This window comes from Candoia aspera, chromosome 6 (assembly GCF_035149785.1).
Source record: "Candoia aspera isolate rCanAsp1 chromosome 6, rCanAsp1.hap2, whole genome shotgun sequence".
In the NCBI taxonomy this organism is placed as follows: domain Eukaryota; kingdom Metazoa; phylum Chordata; class Lepidosauria; order Squamata; family Boidae; genus Candoia; species Candoia aspera.
Genome location: NC_086158.1, coordinates 100,153,291 through 100,174,831, shown reverse-complemented (window position 1 = coordinate 100,174,831; position 21,541 = coordinate 100,153,291). Strand labels below are relative to the sequence as shown.

General features: G+C 44.7%; 1 protein-coding gene across 5 annotated transcripts in view; it reads left to right on the top strand.

Moving 5' to 3' along the window:
* The window catches only part of RHOBTB1 (Rho related BTB domain containing 1), a 38,173-nt gene extending 16,992 nt beyond the window's left edge, over positions 1 to 21,181 (top strand). The window contains exons 2-10 of one of the 5 annotated variants that reach the window (XM_063307759.1): positions 4,378 to 4,579; positions 5,835 to 5,938; positions 9,360 to 9,545; positions 9,956 to 10,908; positions 12,648 to 12,766; positions 16,037 to 16,187; positions 16,813 to 16,901; positions 17,653 to 17,869; positions 18,590 to 21,181. In XM_063307759.1, coding sequence (XP_063163829.1) covers positions 4,388 to 4,579; positions 5,835 to 5,938; positions 9,360 to 9,545; positions 9,956 to 10,908; positions 12,648 to 12,766; positions 16,037 to 16,187; positions 16,813 to 16,901; positions 17,653 to 17,869; positions 18,590 to 18,759 — 2,181 coding nt within the window. In that variant the 5' untranslated portion in view covers positions 4,378 to 4,387 and the 3' untranslated portion in view covers positions 18,760 to 21,181. Of the gene's footprint in view, positions 1 to 4,215; positions 4,580 to 5,834; positions 5,939 to 9,359; positions 9,546 to 9,955; positions 10,909 to 12,647; positions 12,767 to 16,036; positions 16,188 to 16,812; positions 16,902 to 17,652; positions 17,870 to 18,589 lie in introns of those variants that run through there. The other 4 variants (XM_063307760.1, XM_063307763.1, XM_063307762.1 and 1 more) reach the window with 4 other exon arrangements.
* The last annotated feature ends 360 nt before the right edge of the window (positions 21,182 to 21,541 follow it).

Here is a 21,541-nt window from a genome sequence, read left to right as displayed (position 1 = left end):
AGAGAAAGGAAATATTTATCCTGTTTGCTTGGCCATGACATGGACTTGATTGAATTCTCCATGCTTTTTTACAACTTTTGATGGCAAGTCAGGAAATACCATTAATTTTCCCCAGCAAAGTCCTGGGTACTTGCTTTCCTGGATAGCTGCAAAATGATGTTATGGTTGGATCTCCAAATTTTTTTTAAAAAAATCCCCTACCACATGACAAGGGGTTTAAACTTTATATAAGCTCCAATAGATGTGTCAATAAAATCACCATACTCCAGTTGAGTATCTCTTGAAACTATTTCTCCATGGCAGCTGCCAGGGAGTATACTTTCTCAAGGTAAGGGAAGTTCAACACACTGTATTTCTTTTCTGACATGCTTGATCTTGGATCTAATCCAGGTTCTCTTGGCAGACGGTCAACTCAGTAAACAGCTGTTCTCATGCTCTGTATATGCTTTGGTTATTTTACATTTGGGGTGGTTGGATCACCACTCCCATTTGGTTCTCATTTCTATTGTGAACTTGCTTGCAACTACCTTGTTCAAACACCTCCTTCTTCACTGATAACAACATTGGCATATGAAGAGTCATAACCCGCCTTTTCACTTGCCTTAATTATTTTTCAGGTATGGTAGAGCATTTAACCCAGCAACTCTAGCTGCAGACTGAAATGACATGTCCCAAATACAAGCTTACTGGATAAAGTTTGTTCTGTCCATGTGACTTGTAGGGTTATTTTCTTCTGCCGCTCAAGTGTACTTTGGCTCTCACACATTCCCTGACCACGGTTTTTGTGTGACTTTTGTAATATATTAGCCTTCCCTAACTTGATGTTCCCCAAATGTTTGGGGTACTACTTTCAGAAGTAAGAATTCTAGAGTTGTAATCTAACACACCATCAAGTTGGAGAAGATTGTGGAAGGCGATGCCTTCCTACAGAAGAGTCACTGGAAGTCATGTCCAGTAGTGTTTCCTTGGTGCATTTACTTTTCTGTGAATTCAGGCTAACACAAAGATATTGCTGCAGCATAGACTAGGAATAATTATAGATCGAAACTCTTAATCTCTCTTCGCACAAAGATGTGAACTCATGACTGGTTAAGTAATGTTTATTTGTTCAGTATCTCAAAAGTCATGGCAAATAGAAACAAGATGCAATTAAAATTAGTTGCAGTCCATCCATTATTAAAACATTCATATTGTGTCTTAGAAAATTAATTTGATGAGACACAGCAAATACTGAACAGCAAAATAGCACTTAAAGCTACTTGAGGAATGCTTCTTCTATAGCTATGATGGGTGAAAAAACTGATTACACACCACCCATAAAACTGAAATTTCTCACCTCTGCAATTATACCTGTTCCTTAATTTTGAAATTGCTTGTCTGTGCAGGAAAATAAATTGTAACAATAAAAGATTGAATTATGTTTGGACACCTATCAAAAATTTAAGAAGATTTCAGGATTAGTATATTGGAAAATACATTGGATTGGATTTTCTCCCTTTTAATATTTACCCCTGAGCTTAAATAGAGGGGAGTCTTCACTGGTTTCTTCCTGCTATTTCAAAAGGTTAGAGGTGGACCCTTCCAATTTCACATTTGCATATTAATCTGTATTGACCCAAGCTCAGAGCGTTGCAGTGTTGTAGTTAAGGTGCTTGACTGGGGCCAGGAAAAGCCTGGGGGCTCAAGGTGAGATTGTGGATCAGTTTATCCCAACCCCTGGAATTGCTGGGAGAATAAAATTAGGAATGACCCAGTAGTTGCCACCTTGAGCTCTTTAGAGCAATGGTAGGATATAAATGTAGGAAATAAATAAACCCTGACTTGGTTGCCTGTTGGGAGGATTCAAGGCAGAGGTTAGGGAAACCTGCATTATGTTGGAATCCACCCCATAATGAGTGCAGAAGTTGGAGAGAGGGACATTCAGCTTGACCTGTGTTTGAGGGCACAAACAGAGATGTGAAGAAGACAGTTGCATCAGCCAGGATAGAAAAGCCGGCTTGCAAGCAGATGATGGATGGAAGATGGAACACTGAAATAAGTGGCTCAATAGTGTGTTGATGCCTCACATCAAATGGTTGTCCATTTCTGATGGGAATGCGTTTTAAGTGCCACTTATTGGTACCAAAGGACCAAGAGCGGGTAAAAATAGCCACATGTTCTCTTCCAAGAGGCCAGAGGATGCTGCAATATTGTATTGCGCAATTAGTGTGGAAGCTGAAGAAAATATTTGGGATTGGTTTCATTTGAATTGTGCCATGCTGTAGTACAGAAATGAGTTCTCTTCAGCTGTGTTATAATATTGTATTCTATTTATACATCTTAAGCCACTTTTTACTGTTAAAAATGATCCTAAGCAGAACCTTGGCTATGTTGATAGAAATGGTATAAGTTATAGCATAGTACAACTGGTAGCTGGGAAAGCTCTAGCATAAAGTGATTTCTTTCCATCACAGGAAAATCTACTCTGTATCCAGAGGGGAACCTTTGAACCCCATATGTTGTGTTGTTTTTCTTCAAAACAAAGTTTTCCCTTTCTTCGTAGAAGGCTCAAGCATTATCTCCCTCAACCTTGGAAATACAAAGCACGTAGTTCTGCTTTTTTCAGCAAGTTGTTCAGCAAAACAGCCACACTATTTTATCAACACTGTATAGCAAAGAAAAAGCATATTTACACATCCTTGCTAGACAGTTTGGTTTTAATTTAGACATGAATCTAGTTAGCAGATATGCTGCAGTGTTCTTGAACTTTTGCTGCTCATTGGCCATATTGTTAAGGTAATTCATCTTCCAAAGTTAAAGAAATAAAACCAGCAAAGGTATAGAATCTACAGTGAAGCCTACCAAACAGAAAATCCTGGCCAAAATATAATATGGGTGCTTCTCTTCTTGTTTAAATCCTTAAAAGCCTTTCTTGTGCAACAGTGTTCCACCAACTTTTGTTTTCCATCAACTGAAGCATGGGATGTGACTTTCATGCAAGGATGGAACAAAGGTGGAAGTGGAAGACACATCCAGGCATGTAGAACCCTTCTCCCTCCAGATGTTGCTGGATCACATCAGCCCTGACCAGAATGGCTGGTGATCAGAGGTGGAGCAAATGATATCCAGCAGGCTCTGGAAGACCATTGCTTTGCCATCATTGTAGGCGTATAACCAAGCCATAAAGTTGACCCCATGCATTACTGTGACATGTATGGTGATGAGCTACACATCCACGGGATCTCTTCAGAGCACATTTCGGAGTAAACACTGAAGGTCAGAAATGATACTGAATTGAATTCTGACTCTTTGTAGGTTTCTGATCTATGGACATATAAAGGATGTATGATGTGCTCATAATAATTATTAGCATTTACTCCTTCTGCACACACACAACAGGTAAAGTACAAGAGGAATGGAAAACAACCCTATTTTCTGCAGAAAATTATAAGACCCCTGTTACAACCCTTGAACGTTGCCAGTTTTTTTAGGTAGAACCACCTTTATGTTGCATTTTCCTAATCATTACCCACCAAAAATTAGAGCTGGGGGGGGGGTGCTTTTGGGGTATATCCAAAATGTGTGTGTGTGGAAGCAAATGACCCTGAATCTGTCAATCTGGAATTTGTCTGGGTTGACCTTTCTACAAAGGAGTGTCTGCAGAATATACTGAGTTGCACCAAGAAATAAAAGGTAAAAAGCAACACACACAATACACACCCAAAGATGTACAGGCAATTATAGCAAAACACTAATTGTCCCAAATCTGGGAAATTTCATCCCTAATATGCTACTATTTCTATATCTAGGACAGCTCTTTGTTGATTTCTAATTACAGCCAGTAAGAGATTCAGCTTTCCAAACTGAGACTTGGAATTGGTAGGGAGGGGGCTTTATATCAATCAGAGACATACTTGGATTATTTTCTGAATCCCCAGTTTGGGTCCTGAACAGAATCTTGTGTTAGGGAAGGCTCCTGTTTTGTTTTCTCTTTCTCTGGTAATATGCAGCTGTTCGTTGTGTTTTGTGATTTTCTAGCTTTGCCATTTGATTGTGCCTTGGAGGCATATTCCTGAGGTCTGGTGGGAACAGGACTGAAACACAAAGCACAGAGCAGCTGCAGGCAAAGGCTTCTGCTGTCCGGCCAGCAACCAGCACCCCATCCTGCTTTCTCTTCTTTAAGCAAGTTTGTGTTTATAGGAAACTCAGGGAAGGTCGGAGGACGGGGCCAGCCTGCCTGCCTGCCTGCCTGGGTTTATGAACTGGGTGAGGTTTATAAGCCAGTCTCAACAAGAGGCAGCTCCCATCTGGCCTTTGAGAAAGTCCAAGAAGCAGGACGCTACTGGCCAAGCGACAGGTTTCTCTGAGGCGATAACCGGCCTTCTGGTCTTCTTGCAGTCCCTGGTAGATGGATACTGACATGGACTACGAAAGACCAAATGTTGAAACCATCAAGTGTGTTGTCGTTGGGGATAATGCGGTGGGGAAGACTCGCTTGATCTGCGCAAGAGCCTGTAACACCACCCTGAGCCAGTACCAGCTGCTCGCCACGCATGTCCCAACTGTGTGGGCAATCGATCAGTATCGGGTCTGCCAAGAGGTAGGTATGGCTTTGGGACGGAAAATGCGGTTAATTCGGAGCCCCTCTCCGGAAGGGGTGGACAGAGATGTGTGGGTTGGGCAGAGGGAATTCAGGAGAGAGGAGTCCAGTAGTTCAGAGTGGGCCAGAGGATGGCTCTTCCATCTGTATTTGTAGAACATATGCTGAAATATTTGAACTACTTGCCTCTTGTCTTTGCAAAGCTCTGTCGCTGTTACTGGTGGCAGGTACACAGGCATATCCTTCTGCGCGCAGTTGATTAGCTCGGAAGGTTGAGATCTTCTGGCTAACTTCTCCTCCCTTTTCCATCTTTTCAGCTGCCCATCTTTGCAGTTAGCTGGCCAGAGAAATTCCCCAAAAGATTGTTCTATGAAAAAACAGTTGGTAAAAGAAGATATTCCAGCAAGCGTAATCTGTCATATGCTGCCAGAATTTTTTTAAAATGGATGGGGTTGCATTTTCTGTGCAACTGTTCTAGTCCAGCTGATTTTCATAGCTATTGGTCTTCTTAATAAACTCCTGCCAGCCATCAAGCCTACTGTTCACAACCACATAGTGCCTTCAAGACAGACCTTAATGATGTACTTTGCTTTAATATATCCTCCACAGATGTATTAAAATGTTGGATAATTATTGCTCATTTCACTAATCATTTGTTCCATTGATTTCATAGGGGGCTTAGTTTAATGAAGATGGCCTAGGCTTAAACCTTTTGTTAAGAAATCCTGTTGCCTACAAATACATAACATGTGTCAGTTTAGCCCTGTTAAACTGTGACTCCTGCTGACCCCAGTTTAGAATGCATCAGAAAACCAAGGTTTGACACTGTTAGTCTGCTTACTCGTGGCTTTATAAACGCTCCTGCATAGCCCAGCAGCCTCTAGAGGAAGAGTGATGGTCAAGTGGTCAGAAGTTATGCCAGACTATATTTAGCACAATTCTGTTCAAACTTACTTCAAGCCATAGTTGCTGATTTGGGATTGGCAGCTGATCACAAATGATTTCTTGGTTTGTGCGCCTGTCAGATCATAATTTGGTGAGCTATCTAAATTGAGCATCTGATGGTCTCCATCCTTCTGCAGCTGAGAAGTTGGCATCTTCCAGCATCCCTGACTACAGGTTTTGCTGGCCTCAGATTATTGGACACTGGGTCCATACCATATCTTCAGATCCCTTCACGCCCCACACCCCGCCCCAAGGAGCTATATCTGCTTCCACAGCAAGGCTTTACCCAACAGATGTGTCTCTGTTCCAGGTTCTTGAACGGTCCCGCGATGTGGTTGACGAAGTAAGCGTTTCTCTTAGACTCTGGGACACGTTTGGAGATCACCACAAAGACCGGCGTTTTGCTTATGGAAGGTCAGTCTAAGTTAGATGTCCTTTTTGTGGCAAACAAGCTAATAGGAGAATAATTACAGCTTTAGGGGGTTAAAATCTGGAGTAATAAATCTGAACAAAATACTGTGTATTTCATAGATCATCCACCAACAATGTAAAGAAGAAGCAGCACTATTAAATGAATAATTAAATTAACTATTACATAATTAAATTAATAATTACATTAACTGTTTTTATTTGCTTGGCTGGCCATACAGAAGAGTGACTGAGCTACTGCTGAATTGGGAGGGTTTTGAGGTCACTTGTGATTCTACAGAGCGTGAAACTTTGCCTATCAGTTCCAGATAAGTGAAATCTGACTAATGAGAGAGGGTCCAGCTCTTTTATTCATTGAAGACCATGTTGGTATGAATGGAGAATATTCTGTAATCCTAAATGCATTGGATGCTGCAGTCTTTATAGGCTCAGAGTGCAATACTTGCTTAAAATTCCTGCAACCAATTTGAAATTCATCAAAGCTCCTTCAGATTTCTTCTCTGTTTTGGTTTCTTTTTAATTTTAAAAAAGTAACCAAAAAGAACAGACTTTGTGGATGTATGAAATACCTTTATGTCATAACTGCATGCATGTCAAATGCATTAACATCAGCCCTGGAGACTGGTGGCTGAGATCCAGAAATTCTTTTAGCACGGGTATCAAAAATGATTCGTTATGTGCCGTAGAAGGGGACTGAGCACAAAAGCTCATCCAATCAGCCCAATGATCCTTTGTGCCAAAGCAGATGTTCAGCTGCTGATGCTGCGTTTGCATTAGTCCTTTGGCTTAATATTGATTACTTTGTTCGAGATTGTGCTATATTTGCCTGAGCTAATCTGCAGTAGTTCAAAGCAGGCTTCTCCAAGCCGGTGCCCTCCAGGTACATTGGACTTCAGCTCCCATAATCCCCAAGCAATAGGGCTAGTTGCTGTGCCAGTGGGTGAATTATGGGAGTTGAGGTCTGACACATCTGGAGAGCATCAGGTTGAGAATCAAGTAGGAGGTGAAATTTGGAATGTTAGTGGATTTACTTCCAGGTGCAACCCAAGTCCAATGAGTTCATAGTGTTTGCATCAGCTTCTTCATCAGTAATACGTCTCTGGCTTCATATTTCCAGCAGTTGCTTTGGGAGAAGAGGAAGAGCAGCCCATCAATGAAATGCATCTTCAAGGGAATACCCTAGAGCAGCGTTTCTCAACCTTGGCCACTTTAAGTTGGGTGGACTTCAACTCCCAGAATTCCCCAGCCAATAGAATGCATGCTGGCTGGGGAATTCTGGGATTTGAAGTCCACCTATCTTAAAGTGGCCGTGGTTGAGAAACACAGCTCTGGAGTGAAGCCACTACGTTTGGGAGCCTCACACCCAGGGCGGAACACAAAAGGGGTCTTGGTGCAGCGACTGGGGTCTTCCTAGCTGCTACCCAGCTCACCGTCTGGGGTCTCCTGGGAAGCAGGAACAGCAGCCATAAAAGAAAAGGCCGTAAAAAGAAAGCACAAGGCAGGAAGGAGTTTGGGCGGAACAGACAGGGCTCAGGAATGTTGACCATCAGCCTTCCTTCCCCCACTGACCTCATTGCACCTTCTGGGGAATAAGTGATTTAACAACCAGGTTTGGAAAGACCTTCCAAGCCCTGGTTAACAAAGTTAAATAGTTAAAGGACACTTAAATGCCTTTCCTAAAGGTTGCAAAATAGATGGCACAGGCACTGAATGTTACTTTGCCAAATATCTGCATGCTTAAAATTCAGGGGTTCCTGATTCGGCAGGGCCACCTGAACCCTTGTTTCCCCTCCTGGAGGCACCTTCTAATATATGCCGAAAGAGTCGGTCACGGAGCAGTTTGGCGGAGATATAAAGACAGAACGAGGAGCGTCCCAGGATTTGCTGACACAAAGGGGTTGGGAGAGGACTTATTTTTGTTACCCTGTAACGTCTCTGCATAAGATCTTTGGGAATAATTACCCAAGCAGAACTGCTGAATTCTTAAATTCTCAGCTTATTGAAAGCTGGATTATTTTAGTGTCAGCAGAATTTACCCAAAGGGACTTCATGCTATAAATCAGTGATCAATCTTTGCAGAGGCATATTTATAAAAAGCAGGGGCCCCTCCTCTACCTTTCCAGTGCCCTGTCTCCCCTCAGGCACCACCACTGATGTTCAGGGCACCATCATCCACTGGCCAGCCCACTCGTCTTCCAAGCAACTTTCCTCCTCTCCTCCCTTTGGCCACTGCCAAGGTCACACACACACACACACACACACACACACACACACACCCTGTGCCTCCCCTGAAACATCCCTGCTGCTGTGCCAGTGCCACACATGCCCTTGCCAAAGAGACCCCCCGAGCCATTTCTGCTGGGGAGAGCCATGCGTTGAGCCCTGCAGAGAACACGGCAGCCCACTTTTTTCTGCATGGGGACAAAATGCCCCAAGCCCACCTCTTCCCGTTTGGACTTGGACTTCCTGCAGCTGCTGTTTCTGGGCCCTGCGTGGTTCAAGCAGGAGGTCGGTGTGGACTGCAGTAGCAAGGATGTCCCCACCCCCACCCCCACCCCTGGAAGGGAAAGAAGGAAATCTGAGGAGCCACCCAAAGCCAGACAGGATTTCAGGTGACAATGATGACGCTGTTGGTGTGGTGGATTTTGATGACCAGCAGCAAATATTTCAAAGCAAAGCCAGGAAGTTGGTTGCCTGCAGCAACCAGGGCCTTGGGAGGAGGGCCAAATCTTACTCTTTTCCTAGCTCCCTTTTCTCACTTCCGGAAGGGAGGGAGGGAGGGAGGGGACCTAAAATATACCCTTGATGCACGAAGAAGAGAAGCGCGCTTTGCCAACCCACGTCTCCATAGAGACACCCTGAGCAGAGAGAGGAGACTGGCTGCGGCTCCCGGCTGAGGGCATGGAATTTAATTGCCCGAGTCACGCTTTGGGTGGGGCAGGGGTGAGATTTATTAATTTTTCCCCTGTGACCCCTGAACCTTTAAAGGGATCCCTGGCATACTTGATTTTCTTCCAGAAACCGTCTGGAATCACCCTCCATAGCTTCCCCACGGTTTCTCTCAGGACCTGTTTTCCATCTGCTGGTATTAAAGGTTGGCTCAGCTTGCATATTAGGGTTTGGCCCACCCTCGAGAGAAGGGGGAGCCGACTTGCTTGCTGCATAACTGAGGCCTCCTTCTGCCCCTTCTTGCCCCAATATGCTGCTCGGGAGTTGGGTAGGGAAGTCTTTGGTTGTTGTGGGGGAACACAGTTGTGAAAAAGTTTGTGCACCAGTATGGTACACTTCAGCATTACAATCCTGGTGAACTTCTAAATAAAGTGAGCCTTGAATATTACGCCCCACCCCCTTCTTTGAATAAAGCAAGATGTCAAGTTTACTTAAGACGAAGGCCTCTCTGCTGCAGATCCGACGTCGTGGTCTTGTGCTTCTCCATCGCTAACCCTAACTCCCTGAGCCATGTGAGGACGATGTGGTATCAAGAAATCAAGCACTTCTGTCCTCGCACCCCTGTGATTCTGGTGGGCTGCCAACTGGATCTTCGCTATGCTGATCTGGAAGCTGTCAACCGAGCCAGGAGGCCGTTGGCGAGGTAGCGTGGAATGCGGGTAAAACTTTATCCCCCAAGGCACGGCAGCTCCCTGCCTGTGCTCTGCAGGAAATGCAGCATCCTGGCGCCTAAGGAACCATTTGGAAGTGGCCTTACATGTCCAGTTTCTTCGGTGTATAGCAAAACACAAAAAGTTAGAAACGAAATTAATACCAAATCAATTAACAATGCCATACCTGGCCTGGGGACCGCTCAGATAGGCAGGCCCCTCCAAGGTTTATGGCTTTGACCATCAACACCAATGGCCTTCATTGCACCTGGGAAGGTGAGAATAGGGAGGCCAAAGGATTCCAACAATCGGTCCCTTTGTGGGTGGGGCCCCCTAGTGTCACTGTCAGTCGGTGAGCCTGAACAGGTGCGTCCTCTTCTTTTTCACCCCATTTTGTTTGCAGGCCTATCAAGAGAGGAGACATCCTGCCTCCAGAAAGAGGCAGAGAAGTTGCTAAAGAGCTTGGAATACCATATTACGAAACCAGCGTCTTTGACCAGTTTGGCATCAAGGATGTGTTTGACAACGCAATTAGAGCCGCCTTGATCTCCAGGAGACATTTACAGTTCTGGAAATCACACCTGAAGAAAGTCCAGAAACCTTTACTTCAAGCTCCGTTTCTACCTCCAAAGGCACCTCCTCCTGTGATAAAGATCCCAGAGTGTCCCGTCACCAAGATCAATGACGTGGGATACTTACTGGACAATCCACTGTGTGCAGACATGGTGTTTATTCTTCAGGAACAGACTCAGATTTTTGCTCACAAGATCTACTTAGCTACCTCTTCTTCCAAGTTTTATGATCTTTTCTTCTTGGAATGTGAAGAAACACCAGACTTGACTGAGACCTTTTGTAGTAAAGGTAGAAATTTCCCAACCAGAACCTGTAGCCTTGAAGCAGATGACAAGGGGGAGGACGGGGCAGCCGCACCGTCTTCTCCTTCGACTGATAGCCACCATCCTGGTCTCTCAGAGCCTGAAGCAGGAGAAGCCACCTGCCTGAAACAGGGGCCAACGCTCTGGGGCAAAGGTTTCGTTAGCCTACATCAAGAGATGCACGTTAACCCGGTTTCGAAGAGGGTGTGTGCTGTGACGGTTGTCAAGATGGAGGCATCCATCCAGCCTGGCCCTTTTAAAACGGTCTTGCGGTTTTTATACACCGGGCAGCTGGATGACAGTGAAAAGGATCTCACCAGGGTAGCTCAGATTGCTGAGATACTGGAAGTGTTTGACTTGCGGATGATGGTAGAAAACATTACCAATAAAGAAGCCTTCATGAACCAGGAAATTACAAAGGCTTTCCATGTCCGGAAAGCCAACAGGATAAAAGAATGCCTTTGCAAGGAGACATTTTCTGGTGAGTGCTTGTGGAAAAATCCCTCTGCTTTGCATTTTGTCTGAATCAAGTTGAAATGATCAATTGTTCCAGTCATAATAAGGAAACATAGGATGGTTGTGTGCAAACCAAGATCCGGCTGGGACACACTGAAGTGCCCCAGGAAGGGCAGCTTGGCGCCCTCAGCCAAAAAATGTACCCCACAACCTTGGGGTGGTGCTGTTTCCCTTGGGGAGGGCAGCCAACACTGAAGCATCTTGACCCAAAGAAAGGCACATCTCCCCCACAAAAACCAGAATCTAATTTTGCAGCCTGGCGGGGATTGTCCTGCACTTGCAGAATAGAGGGAAGGAGCCAATGCTGTTGAGACGCCAACTGTCAAAGCAGGGCGGTGGTTCTCCTGCTCTGCTTGGAAGAGAGTCCAGCCCTGTTCAGGTGCTGAAAACCGGTTAAAATTCACCCGGAGACCTGCAGGAATAGGAAGGTCCCCCCCGCCCCCACCCCCCGCACTCTTCTTCCTTGAGAAGGCTGCACTGTTGCGGGAGGGAGCCATGGGTGCGCTTGACAAGGCACCTTGGGGGTGACCAGGCTCGCCTCCACCGGGGTCTGGCAAATTTTATTCCATTTGGTGACAACCAGATGAGGTTCCCTCCCTTTTCTCTCTTCCCTGTCCAGCTCCTCCTTCCTCCTGCCTCATCTCCGGCCAGTTCAGCTCCCCCTTCCTCTCTTATTCTGCCACCCCCAGAGCCACACCTCTAGGTTTCTTGGGGTGGGGGTGCGGACCTCCTCTTCCAACTGTTTTCCTAGGCGGCTTTGTTTGCAAAGAGTCCAGTCCAGAGTATGTGAATTTCTAGCCCTTTGCCTTCAGTATGTGGGAAATGACCTTCTACCAAACTGTGATCCATCCGGCTCGGAAGGGGCTCCGGCAGGAGTTCCTCAGACGGGAGACCCTCCCAGCCCAACGTCTTTCTACTGTGACGCGGTGGCTCTGCTGAGGAGCTGTGCTTCTCTCCAGCTAATCCTGAAGCATGCAGCCATTTGAGTGGGCTATTTGAGGGTAGATTGGAACCTAATGAAATGCTGCAGGAGCTGTGTTATTAAAGTTCAAACAACCACTAGATGGCAGCAAAAGGGTATGGAAAATACTAGGTAATTATGCCATCTGGTGGCCATCTGGGGATTTGCAACTAAGGTTAAGAAGCCCTAATGATGGGAGCCAGCGGTTGAAGGTCTTGGACGGTGACTGGGGAGACCAGGTTCAAGTCCACCCTCTGCCATGAAAGTCCTCTGGGTGACTTTGGGACAGCCACACTCCACCCAACCTACTTCACAGGGTCATGGTTGCAAGCAGGAACAAAGGAGACTCCTGTCTAAGCCTCCTTGAGCAACTGGAGAAAAAACAGAATATAAATATTATTGTTACTAATGTTACTAATAACGTCTCCCTGCATTTACGTGACCTATAAAACAGTGATAAATCTGACCTATTTTAATGTTTGCCAATGAAGCTCTTGGTGAACTCAGCCAGCAAGAACTCCTGGCATTGTTCCGCTAATGGAGACTCAGAGTTTAATTGCTCTGTTTCTCATTTAAACATTAATTTTTGCCCTTCCAGATGTCCTCAGTGAAGAGCCTTCTTTGCAGAAATTCTGTGAAGTAGCAGGTCATGTGCTGTCTTCTGTGTTCCTTTCTGATTCTTACACTTGGCTGCAGCACTGGCAGTCATTGTTTGTTGTTTTGTTCCTTTGATCCCTTAACAGATGTGACATTTGTGTTGGAAGATGGGAAGATAAATGCTCATAAACCACTACTAATCTGTAGCTGTGAGTGGATGTCTGCAATGTTTGGAGGATCATTTGTGGAAAGCTCAAACAGCGAGGTATTTGTCCTCTTTGGTTCATAACCGCAGCAAGGAGACCAAAAACTTTGCTTTGGAGGGGGATCATACATTGGGTTTCAAGCACTCAAAGTGTATGGCACTCCCTTCTGAAGCATCCTTGGTGATACCTGTTGGGGATTCCTTTTCTCCAGTCTCCTACCTTAGCTTTTAAATGCTGTCCTCCTCTGCACTCGTTGTCAGAAGACACCTGGTGGGGAGTTGATGGGTGGTGGGGGAGGTCGGAGGTGGAAAAGCTGGCCTCCATCTCCCATCAGTTCTCAGTCTGGGGTCACACCCAGGAGTGAAAAAGCCAAGCACGTTGCAGATCTAGGTGAACCTCATCTTCATTTTAATTCTGCCTCACTTGTAAAGCTTCAGAACTCCACATAAAATTGGTACAGCCTTGAAAATGAAGCATCAGAAAGACCAGTGAATCACCAGGCTACCAAGATGGGCAATGCTCATTTTCTACCTTGACACCAAGAATGGGTGTGGAGCGCTGAAGGACTAGTAGCAGACTGTACAGAAACGGTCATGCTGATTTCTGGTGATATCGTATTGATGACCTCAAAGAACAGTGATCACAGCTTTGATTAATTTTTAGCAGAATCTGAAATAATCTTCTCATTATTCCTCATATTTCAACCACTGGATCTTTGCTTTCAGCTTCATTGTCAAGGGGATGCATATGAAGGGAAAATAATGCACATCAGCAATGCTGTCTCTCAAACATACATGCACAGACACACACGCACATTATATACTTAATATTCTGGAAGCCTGTGTTCTACTAAAAAAAAAATTCTCATTACTTTTGAGACAGCAGTAAGCATAATTCCCTCCCCGGAGGCATTCCCAGCAGGTGGTTCATTAAAAATACATACCTTGATTCAGTAAGCTGTGCTCTACAACGAGAATATATATATATATATATATATATATATATATATATATATATATATATATATATATATTCATTTTCTATATATATATATATATATATATATATATATATATATATATATATATATTCATTTTCTAGAATCTGGCTCCTAATTATAAATGCTAATAACTTACATTCTTCTTAGTGATCTTAAATATTAATTGCAACGCCCTATTTTTTCATCGCACATGAAACTCTCGGCACCCACCGTCTTTCAATCACCTTGTTGGGGTAGAGGGATGGCAGTGGAAGGAGCAGAAGCTGGTTCAAGATGTGGGTAGCATGTAAAGATTGAGGCGGCCGTTCAGCATAAATATAATGAGCCCCTTCTAATTTATTTATTGTTCTGAAATTCCACAGGAGGAACAGGTTATTTGCAGCAATACATCAGGCATTTGTACTTAGCCTCTGTAGCAGCCAGCAAGGAAAAAAAAATCTCTCTTGCTGAGATGGTGGGTCTTTGCCCTCCTCTAGTGGCAACTGTGCATGTTCTCCCTGGCTTTGTGTGTTTTAGAAAGCAGTTGTCGTGGACGTTTGTGTTTAGCTGAATGTTCTTCAGGAGTTGCATGGATGATGGAAGAACTTTGTGCAGGAGCTAGCTTCATTAGGAGGGAAACTCTGGGGAAGAAGAGTTTTGGCTCAAAGCCCACACAGGTCTGGGGTTTTCTGATTGCCTCTCATCCAAGGACTAACAAGATCTGACCCTGCTCCGTTTTTGCATGATCAGCCCTGGTGGGGCCCTTTGTTGTGATGAGGATATCTGGCTTTGCTGTAGGAGAAGATCCATTTGCCTTAATAGAAGAGAAGCAATGAGTGATGGGACTTTGAAGAAGTCAGCTCTGGGTGGTCACCCTTTGCCATTGCTTTCTCCCAGCTGGACTTCAACGTGTCTTTCTGGGTTTAATTCAAGAGGGAAAGATGCGCATTAAGTGTGGAAAGTTTGGAAAGCATTGATGGATTTATATGTTCCGAGGGAGCTTCTGATCTTCCTTCACCGTGATGGTAGGATCTCCTTCGTTCCCCAGCGTAAGTGTTGATTCTTTGGAGAAAATGACTTGAGAATGTTAAGAACATTGCAGAATTATTGAAATCAGTTGTCCTAGGAAAGGTAATACTGCGAGGGCTGAAAAATAATCAGCATCCCAGAAAGCATCTCTCAGTTATTTTTAGCTCCATGGTATTTATATAGAGGACAGAAAATTGCTAATGAAGAGGCAGAGCCCCAAAATAATCTGTCCTTGACCTTGAGTATACATTGTGCCTATGTATTCTTCTTCTTCAGATAACCTCGCTTAGTCCCCTTCCTTGTGGGGGCAGTTGGCATGTACCCCTTATGGACAGATATATGTGTGCCTGTGAACGCATGATCAAACCAGGGATGAGCCCTTTCCATGGTTCATTTTTGTATTTATGATTTCACCATGGAGAACACAGAGAGGGTAAGACGTGGGCCCACGTCTTGGATTTCCTCTTGTAAGATGAGATCCCGATTAACGTATTGCCTTGATGAAGCAATACTTTTGACGAAGGCCAAGATGATGCAATGAAAACAAAATGGCTGAAGCGCTGCCAAGGTACTTCATAAGGCCAAAGAACCAATTTTACTCCATCCACATGAAAGCAAAATTGTATGCAGAAGGAAGATGTGAAAAGGTGGTGTTAATCTACTATAATGCTCCTATTGATGGGATAGTAGATCTTTAATTATAATAATTGTAGATACATTTGGTAGTATAACAAGTTCAGTTGATGCACTCCGCTGAAAGTGAGGTGCATTAACAGGGATCATGTCTGTTTTTTGTTCAACACTTTGAGCAATGGTTTAGCAAGTCAACTAACTGGCAGGCTTGCGGTAGCACAGATTTGCAGTGGGGACAACTGTCTGCACAGTTACAGCCTAAAGCTGATGAGTGTGTGTGTGTGTGTGTAAATTTCACACGAAGAGCTACTGCTCACTAGGGAGCATCACAGCCTCGGGTCAATGGTGCCTGCATTGCCGTGGCCTCAAATCTGAATGTAGATCTTAATCCTGCACGGTTCCAGATAGGCGCAAGCAAACGTGCTGTGATTGTGTCTGGGATGAGACCGGTTTGTGAAGGAATGATTCTTCCGGCTCTGAGAGCGGATACAGCGTTTATGAGCACGTGGGAGGCATCTGTGCGCTCTGCAGCGCTAGGACCAGATCGAGCCTCCTCTGTCCCCTCCCCTCTCTTTTTAGGCAACTCACACCACAGGTGGAAAACAGCAGGGCCATGCGCTCGGCTTGCTGTCTTTGTTCTGGACTGGGTTGTTTCTCACGCTGAACGTTTTAAAAATACCTTCCCCAGGTTGTTCTTCCCAGCATAAGTAAGACTTCCATGCAAGCGGTCCTGGATTATCTGTACACCAAGCAACTCTCCTCCAGCCAGCAGTTGGACCCCCTTGAATTAATTGCCCTGGCAAACCGGTTCTGCCTGCCCCACTTGGCCGCGCTGGCAGGTGAGCCTCTTCGGCCCTCTGCCCCCCTCCTCCTGCCAGGGCTCGGGGAGGGCAAGCTCTTCTCATGGCCGCCTTCCTGGCCGCTCTGCTTTCTGAACGCAAGATCCATTTTCGGTGAGGAAAAACTTCCTCCGCACCTCTCCGTGATGCATTAATTTAGCCCCCCGGAGAAGCGCGGGGCTGCTTAAGAGACCAAAAACAAATAACAGGCTGCGATTCATAATGCCCTTTAGGCAGCCTGATTATTCCTAATTGAAACAGTGCGCATATTAGAGTTTCCATTGTAAATCTCTGCTCCGAGAGCCTAATAACATCTTAAGCAGTTGAGTTTAAGCAAATCTTGCAGAAGGGAGCAGCCCAAGTTCCATTTATTACTCCAGCCTGACTTGGTTAATTATTGTGTTTGTGTGCTTGGAATTAACCATCCTGACACTTGTCCCCTCTCCCCTGGCCTCCCAGAGAAGGGGCCGGGCGAGGGAGCCTTCCTGTGCGGCGGCGGCAGTGGCAGCAGCAGCAAGGGCAGAGGCTGGGTGGGGAAAGGCAGGGTGGGAAGAGGGCCTCATGTGAGTAACGCCCGGGAGTAATTTTACAAGGGCAGGTGATCTTTGCTTCTCTCCCACAACAGAGCAACACACGGTTCAGATGCTCACCAGAATGGCCACCAGTGGCGCCAGCATAGATGGAGAAGTGTTGTACGTTTTGGAAATAGCCCAGGTTGGTGTCGCTCTATTGCAAATATTTTTCATGCTTCTGACATCGTAAAAAAAGTACTTTCTTCTGGCGAATGCATGGAGAGTGACGGTATTCTTTCCCGTGGATGAAAAGGAGATTTCACACTTTTAAAAACATAACTTTTGACATGACAATTGCAAATGGGCTGGGGATGCATAAGTGATGTCCCCAGTATTTCTTGTGCTTCTCATCTTGCTGTTCCTTTCCAGACACTCAGGGTGTACCCACTCACCACCTTAACAGACACATTTTCCAGTCTGTCTTTAATGAGGTGATGGGTGTCTTTGGGGGGGTGGGGGTGGGGTCAGCAGGCAGGATGAGAACATGCACTGAACTCTTCCTGTGCATCCTGATTCTCCCCTACAAAGGCAGGTTCCAGCTTCTTCACAGCTGGAGCTGGGGAAGAACATGAGAGCCTGGTTGCTCTGGACTACGTCCAATCTTTCATGGTCAGCAAGATTGGGATGACTGTGAGCAGTGGGGATTTCCGTCCCAAATATGAGGTGGTTAGGGGATGTCTTCCCAGAGTCCTGCATGGTGAAACCCCTCCCTTTTTTGCCCATCAGTTTTGTACTGCGAGCATCTCCCTGTTTCCTCTGTGAGTAACAGAGAGTAACCCCTGTTCTCTCATAAAGTGCCCTGTGGGCTGTCAAGGTGGTTTCTCCCATTGAGCAGATGGAACCAGTCCCTGCACCAGTGAATTTTCCAACCCAAACTCTTCCATCTGATTCAGAACAAGTCACCGGGAGCTTCAACCAGGCAACGTGTGTGGTGGAGATGGCTCAACCCCTCGACGTTGTCTCTTGCCTTGACTCCAGAATTGTTCCATGTGCTTCTTTTCCAGTTCCACAATGCCAAGCAGCTGGCAGCCTGGTGCTTGCACTACATCTGCACAAACTATAATAGTGTTTGCTCACAGTTCCGAAAGGAAATTAAAATGAAATCTTCTGGTAAGAGCTTCTGGCAAGCTTTCTCCATCGTCTTTTCTCAATATTTATATCTGCTTTTTCTCCTCCTCCTTCAAGCCTGTGATGAAGAAAGGGTTTCAGCCTAAGTCAACCTGCAGATATTTATTTGGTTCACTGCTTATTACAACATAACTTATAAGGCGTTTTTTATAGCTGCAGAATCACTGAAAACCAAGCATGCAAACATGTAGCAGCTGGAACGATACAGCCCTGAAACATCCTGTTCTGCCTTTGGGATGTTTTAATTTCAAACATTTTGATGATCTCATCTGTAGACTAAGAATGTCCATTTTGAGTTATGGCATTCTAGCCTTTTATGTTTTTCATGTTTTCGTTTATTGATTTTCATAAATAAATAAATAAATGTACTACCTCTTTCTGGGTTTTCTATTTGAGAATACAATATCTGAAAGTAGATATAAAGAGCTTTGTCCTCCGTCACAGATAAGACATCCCAGATGTTCTCAGCCCCATCCCATAACAGTTTGAAACCTGATGGAGTTTTGAAAAGGGATAAGTGTTTTTTCCCCCCCAGAAATCTGCACAAGATTTCAGATTCTGCATTCCATGACATTGGTGTGCTAGATAACGCATGCCCTAACTTTTCCTAACCATTTGGACTTCAGGGAAATAGACAAGTTTCTAAGAGTCTGCAGATTCAAAGTATTGTTCAACTTATTAGGTGCTGTTTGTTTATCACAGATAATCAGGAATATTTTGAGAAACACCGTTGGCCTCCCATTTGGTACCTTAAGGAAGAAGACCATTTCCAGCGGCTTAAGAAGGAAAGAGAGAAGGAAGAAGTTGCCCTAAATAAACATCATTCAAAGAGGAAGTGGTGCTTCTGGAGTTCCTCCACTGTGGTTGCTTGACGAAAGAAAAGGCCCGCGTATCTTGGCCACCCCTGGGAAAAAGTTGGTTTCTAGCAACCCGGAGTTGGTGGGACTTGTGAAGACTTTTCTCTGGGTCGTCCCCGTTCATTTCAGTGGCCCTTCCACCAGGCCCAGTGGTCAGCAGAAGAGACCTGGAGCCACAGCTTGTATTCCACCTGCATTCAGGGATCACCAAGGACCAGGAAGCACAAGGTCACCCTCAGGAGTGCAAAACTGTTCCTTAGACAGCAACTGTGCAATTTTAATAAGCTAAAATTGGTACCCCTTTTCCCCTCTAATACTAAATAACAAGAAAATCAGCATCAACGTTTTGACCTCCGAAAACCTATTTTTATACTTGTGAATGAGTGTGCTTGGGGGGGGTGTCTGTAGATGAGGTCTTTAAATATTATTTCTGTGTCATTTTCTCTCTCAGATTGCAAAATGATCTAAGTCTTTAATTTTAATCATCTGTGTTTCTTTTCACCACCACCATCAGTCACCATAGTATTGAAAATAAAACAATGGCTTTAACAATCCCCTGAAATTGCTAGCCTAGCAACAAATCAAATTTTGCTAGGTGAATTATGTTTTTCTTTTCCCCAAGGACTGCATTCGTAACAATTAAATCCTTGTTTCTTCTGTCTGAAGAAATGGGATGTAACAAGATCCATCAACAGCAGAAGTCATTAGGATTGTAATTGGTTGATCAGCCAAAGAATATGAAGTGTACAATATTTTTCAGCTGTGTGATCAAATATAGATGTTGAATATTTGCCATGTTAGGGCAGAAGGCAGCTGCCCTGTGCAACACCCTCCTTTTTATCTAGTTCAGGAGTGAACATAATGAGAAGATCTTTGCTTGTGTCTTCTTTTTCTGTCTCAAATCCAAAGGCAGTAACGCTTTTTGTTAGTTTGGATGGTTTTTTCAGAATTTTCTATGGCTTTTCTTTGAAGAAACTTCCACATAGTATTTTTTGCTTCCTTATAAAGATTCACATGTTAAAGGCTCCTTAAATAAACTGATCTCTTCCATTTTTATTATTCTACAAAGCAATGAACAATCATCTACTTGCATTTTAACAGCGTCATTCTGGTCTAAATAATCCTATGTCTGAAATGACAGTTTCCCAACTCAGCTGTCTTAAGTATCTTGTCGCTTTCTAAAAGTGCTGGGAAATCTAGCCTATAAAACCCCCAACATTTTGGCGGATACCCTTTGCCTACAAGGTATGCATAGACATCAGATTTCCAGCATTTTGAGATCTTGTATTAATGCCGTTTTTAAGAATATTTTAGGGGCAAATGGGCTACCTCCTGGGACAGAAGTGGGGGGGGCTGGGGTGGGAAGAGCTGAGGCCGCATCCCCTTCAGGCAGGGGTGACCCTGGGCTGCTCCCTCCCTGCCAGACAAGGGAATTGAGGGGAGATGACGCAGCACTCCTGTCTGTATTCTCTCAATCCCTTGGAGGGACATAAATGCAATAAAAGTCCTTTTTCTAAAGCTTGCTCCATCTGCCATCATAATATTTGCAGGTAAAGCAGGTGAATAAATAATTCACAGTCGGTGATCTGGGTTTCTCGACCTTTGGGCCATTTTGGGCAGGCGTTCCTCAGGAGGAAGGAGTCTCTCTCTCGGCCCCAGCTGTCAGGAGAGGCTGCCTGGGGGACGCCACCCAACTTTCCAGGGTCCAAAGTGGAGGCCACAGACGCTCTGCTTCAGGCAGCAGAAGAGGTTCTGATGCTGCAGGGGTATCTGTGTGGGATACATTGAATAATCAATATTTTCAAAAAATCATTGTACTGTTTGTTACAAAGGGCTGCGAAGGGAAAGGCTCTTTGCACATACCTACAGTATAATTTTTGGTCAACAATTGCAAGAGGAAAGGCAGGATAAGCAGAGGAAATATTATTGTGGCTCAGATTTCATTCCTTTGGCTCAAGAACCATAGGGATCGAGTTTTAAAGCAAAGGGGTGTTTGTTTATATGGAGTAGAGCCTAAGGTTTATGGCATCCTTCCTGAGTCCAGTTTAGCAAAATACAAAAAAACCACCTCTGGACAGGGGAGCTAAGGGGCTCAGTCCCTCACCTGTCCCCTTGAATCCGTGCCCAATTCAGACATGAGGAAGAGTGTTGGAATAAATGGGCAGCCCCTTGTAAAATGTTCACACCTGTTGTTTTGTATAAGCATCACTAATGCATCTGGCAAAGTCCAGGGTCCTCTTGACGCATGGGATGTATAAATGAACCAGGGTGTTTGCAGTGACAACAGCTGAAATACTTAACAGCTTCCGTAACCAAGTGGCTGGTTCATTTGGTTTAATTCTGCCTGTGGCCTTCAAGCTTGGTGGGAAATTTATTTTTGTTTCTAGTTTGGGAAAAGCAACTCAATAAAATGGTTTAGCTATAAAACCTTTCCTAATCATTGGCTCTGCTCTCTTCTCATTTCAAAGAATGTGTTAAAAGTGATTTATGCTTCTTTCCAGAGTCTTCCTAGACCCCTTGTCCTTGGATCTTTTTTGTGATCTGTTAAAACCCAGTTGGGTCACAGGGCCATGAATTATGACAAAGGCTTTGCAAATGAGCAGGACCTCTTGCTTTGTGACCACAGTGTTGTCACTGAGGAAGCCCTCCAAATCCACTTTTAATTCCTCTCCCTCTGGCCATTACTTCCCCTTGAACCTCGTCTTCCTAAATCCATCCACAGAAAAGACATCATAGAAGTATTTTCTGGGGCGTGGAAAACCAAAGATACCATTGAGGATATGGGTTGAGGATTGTG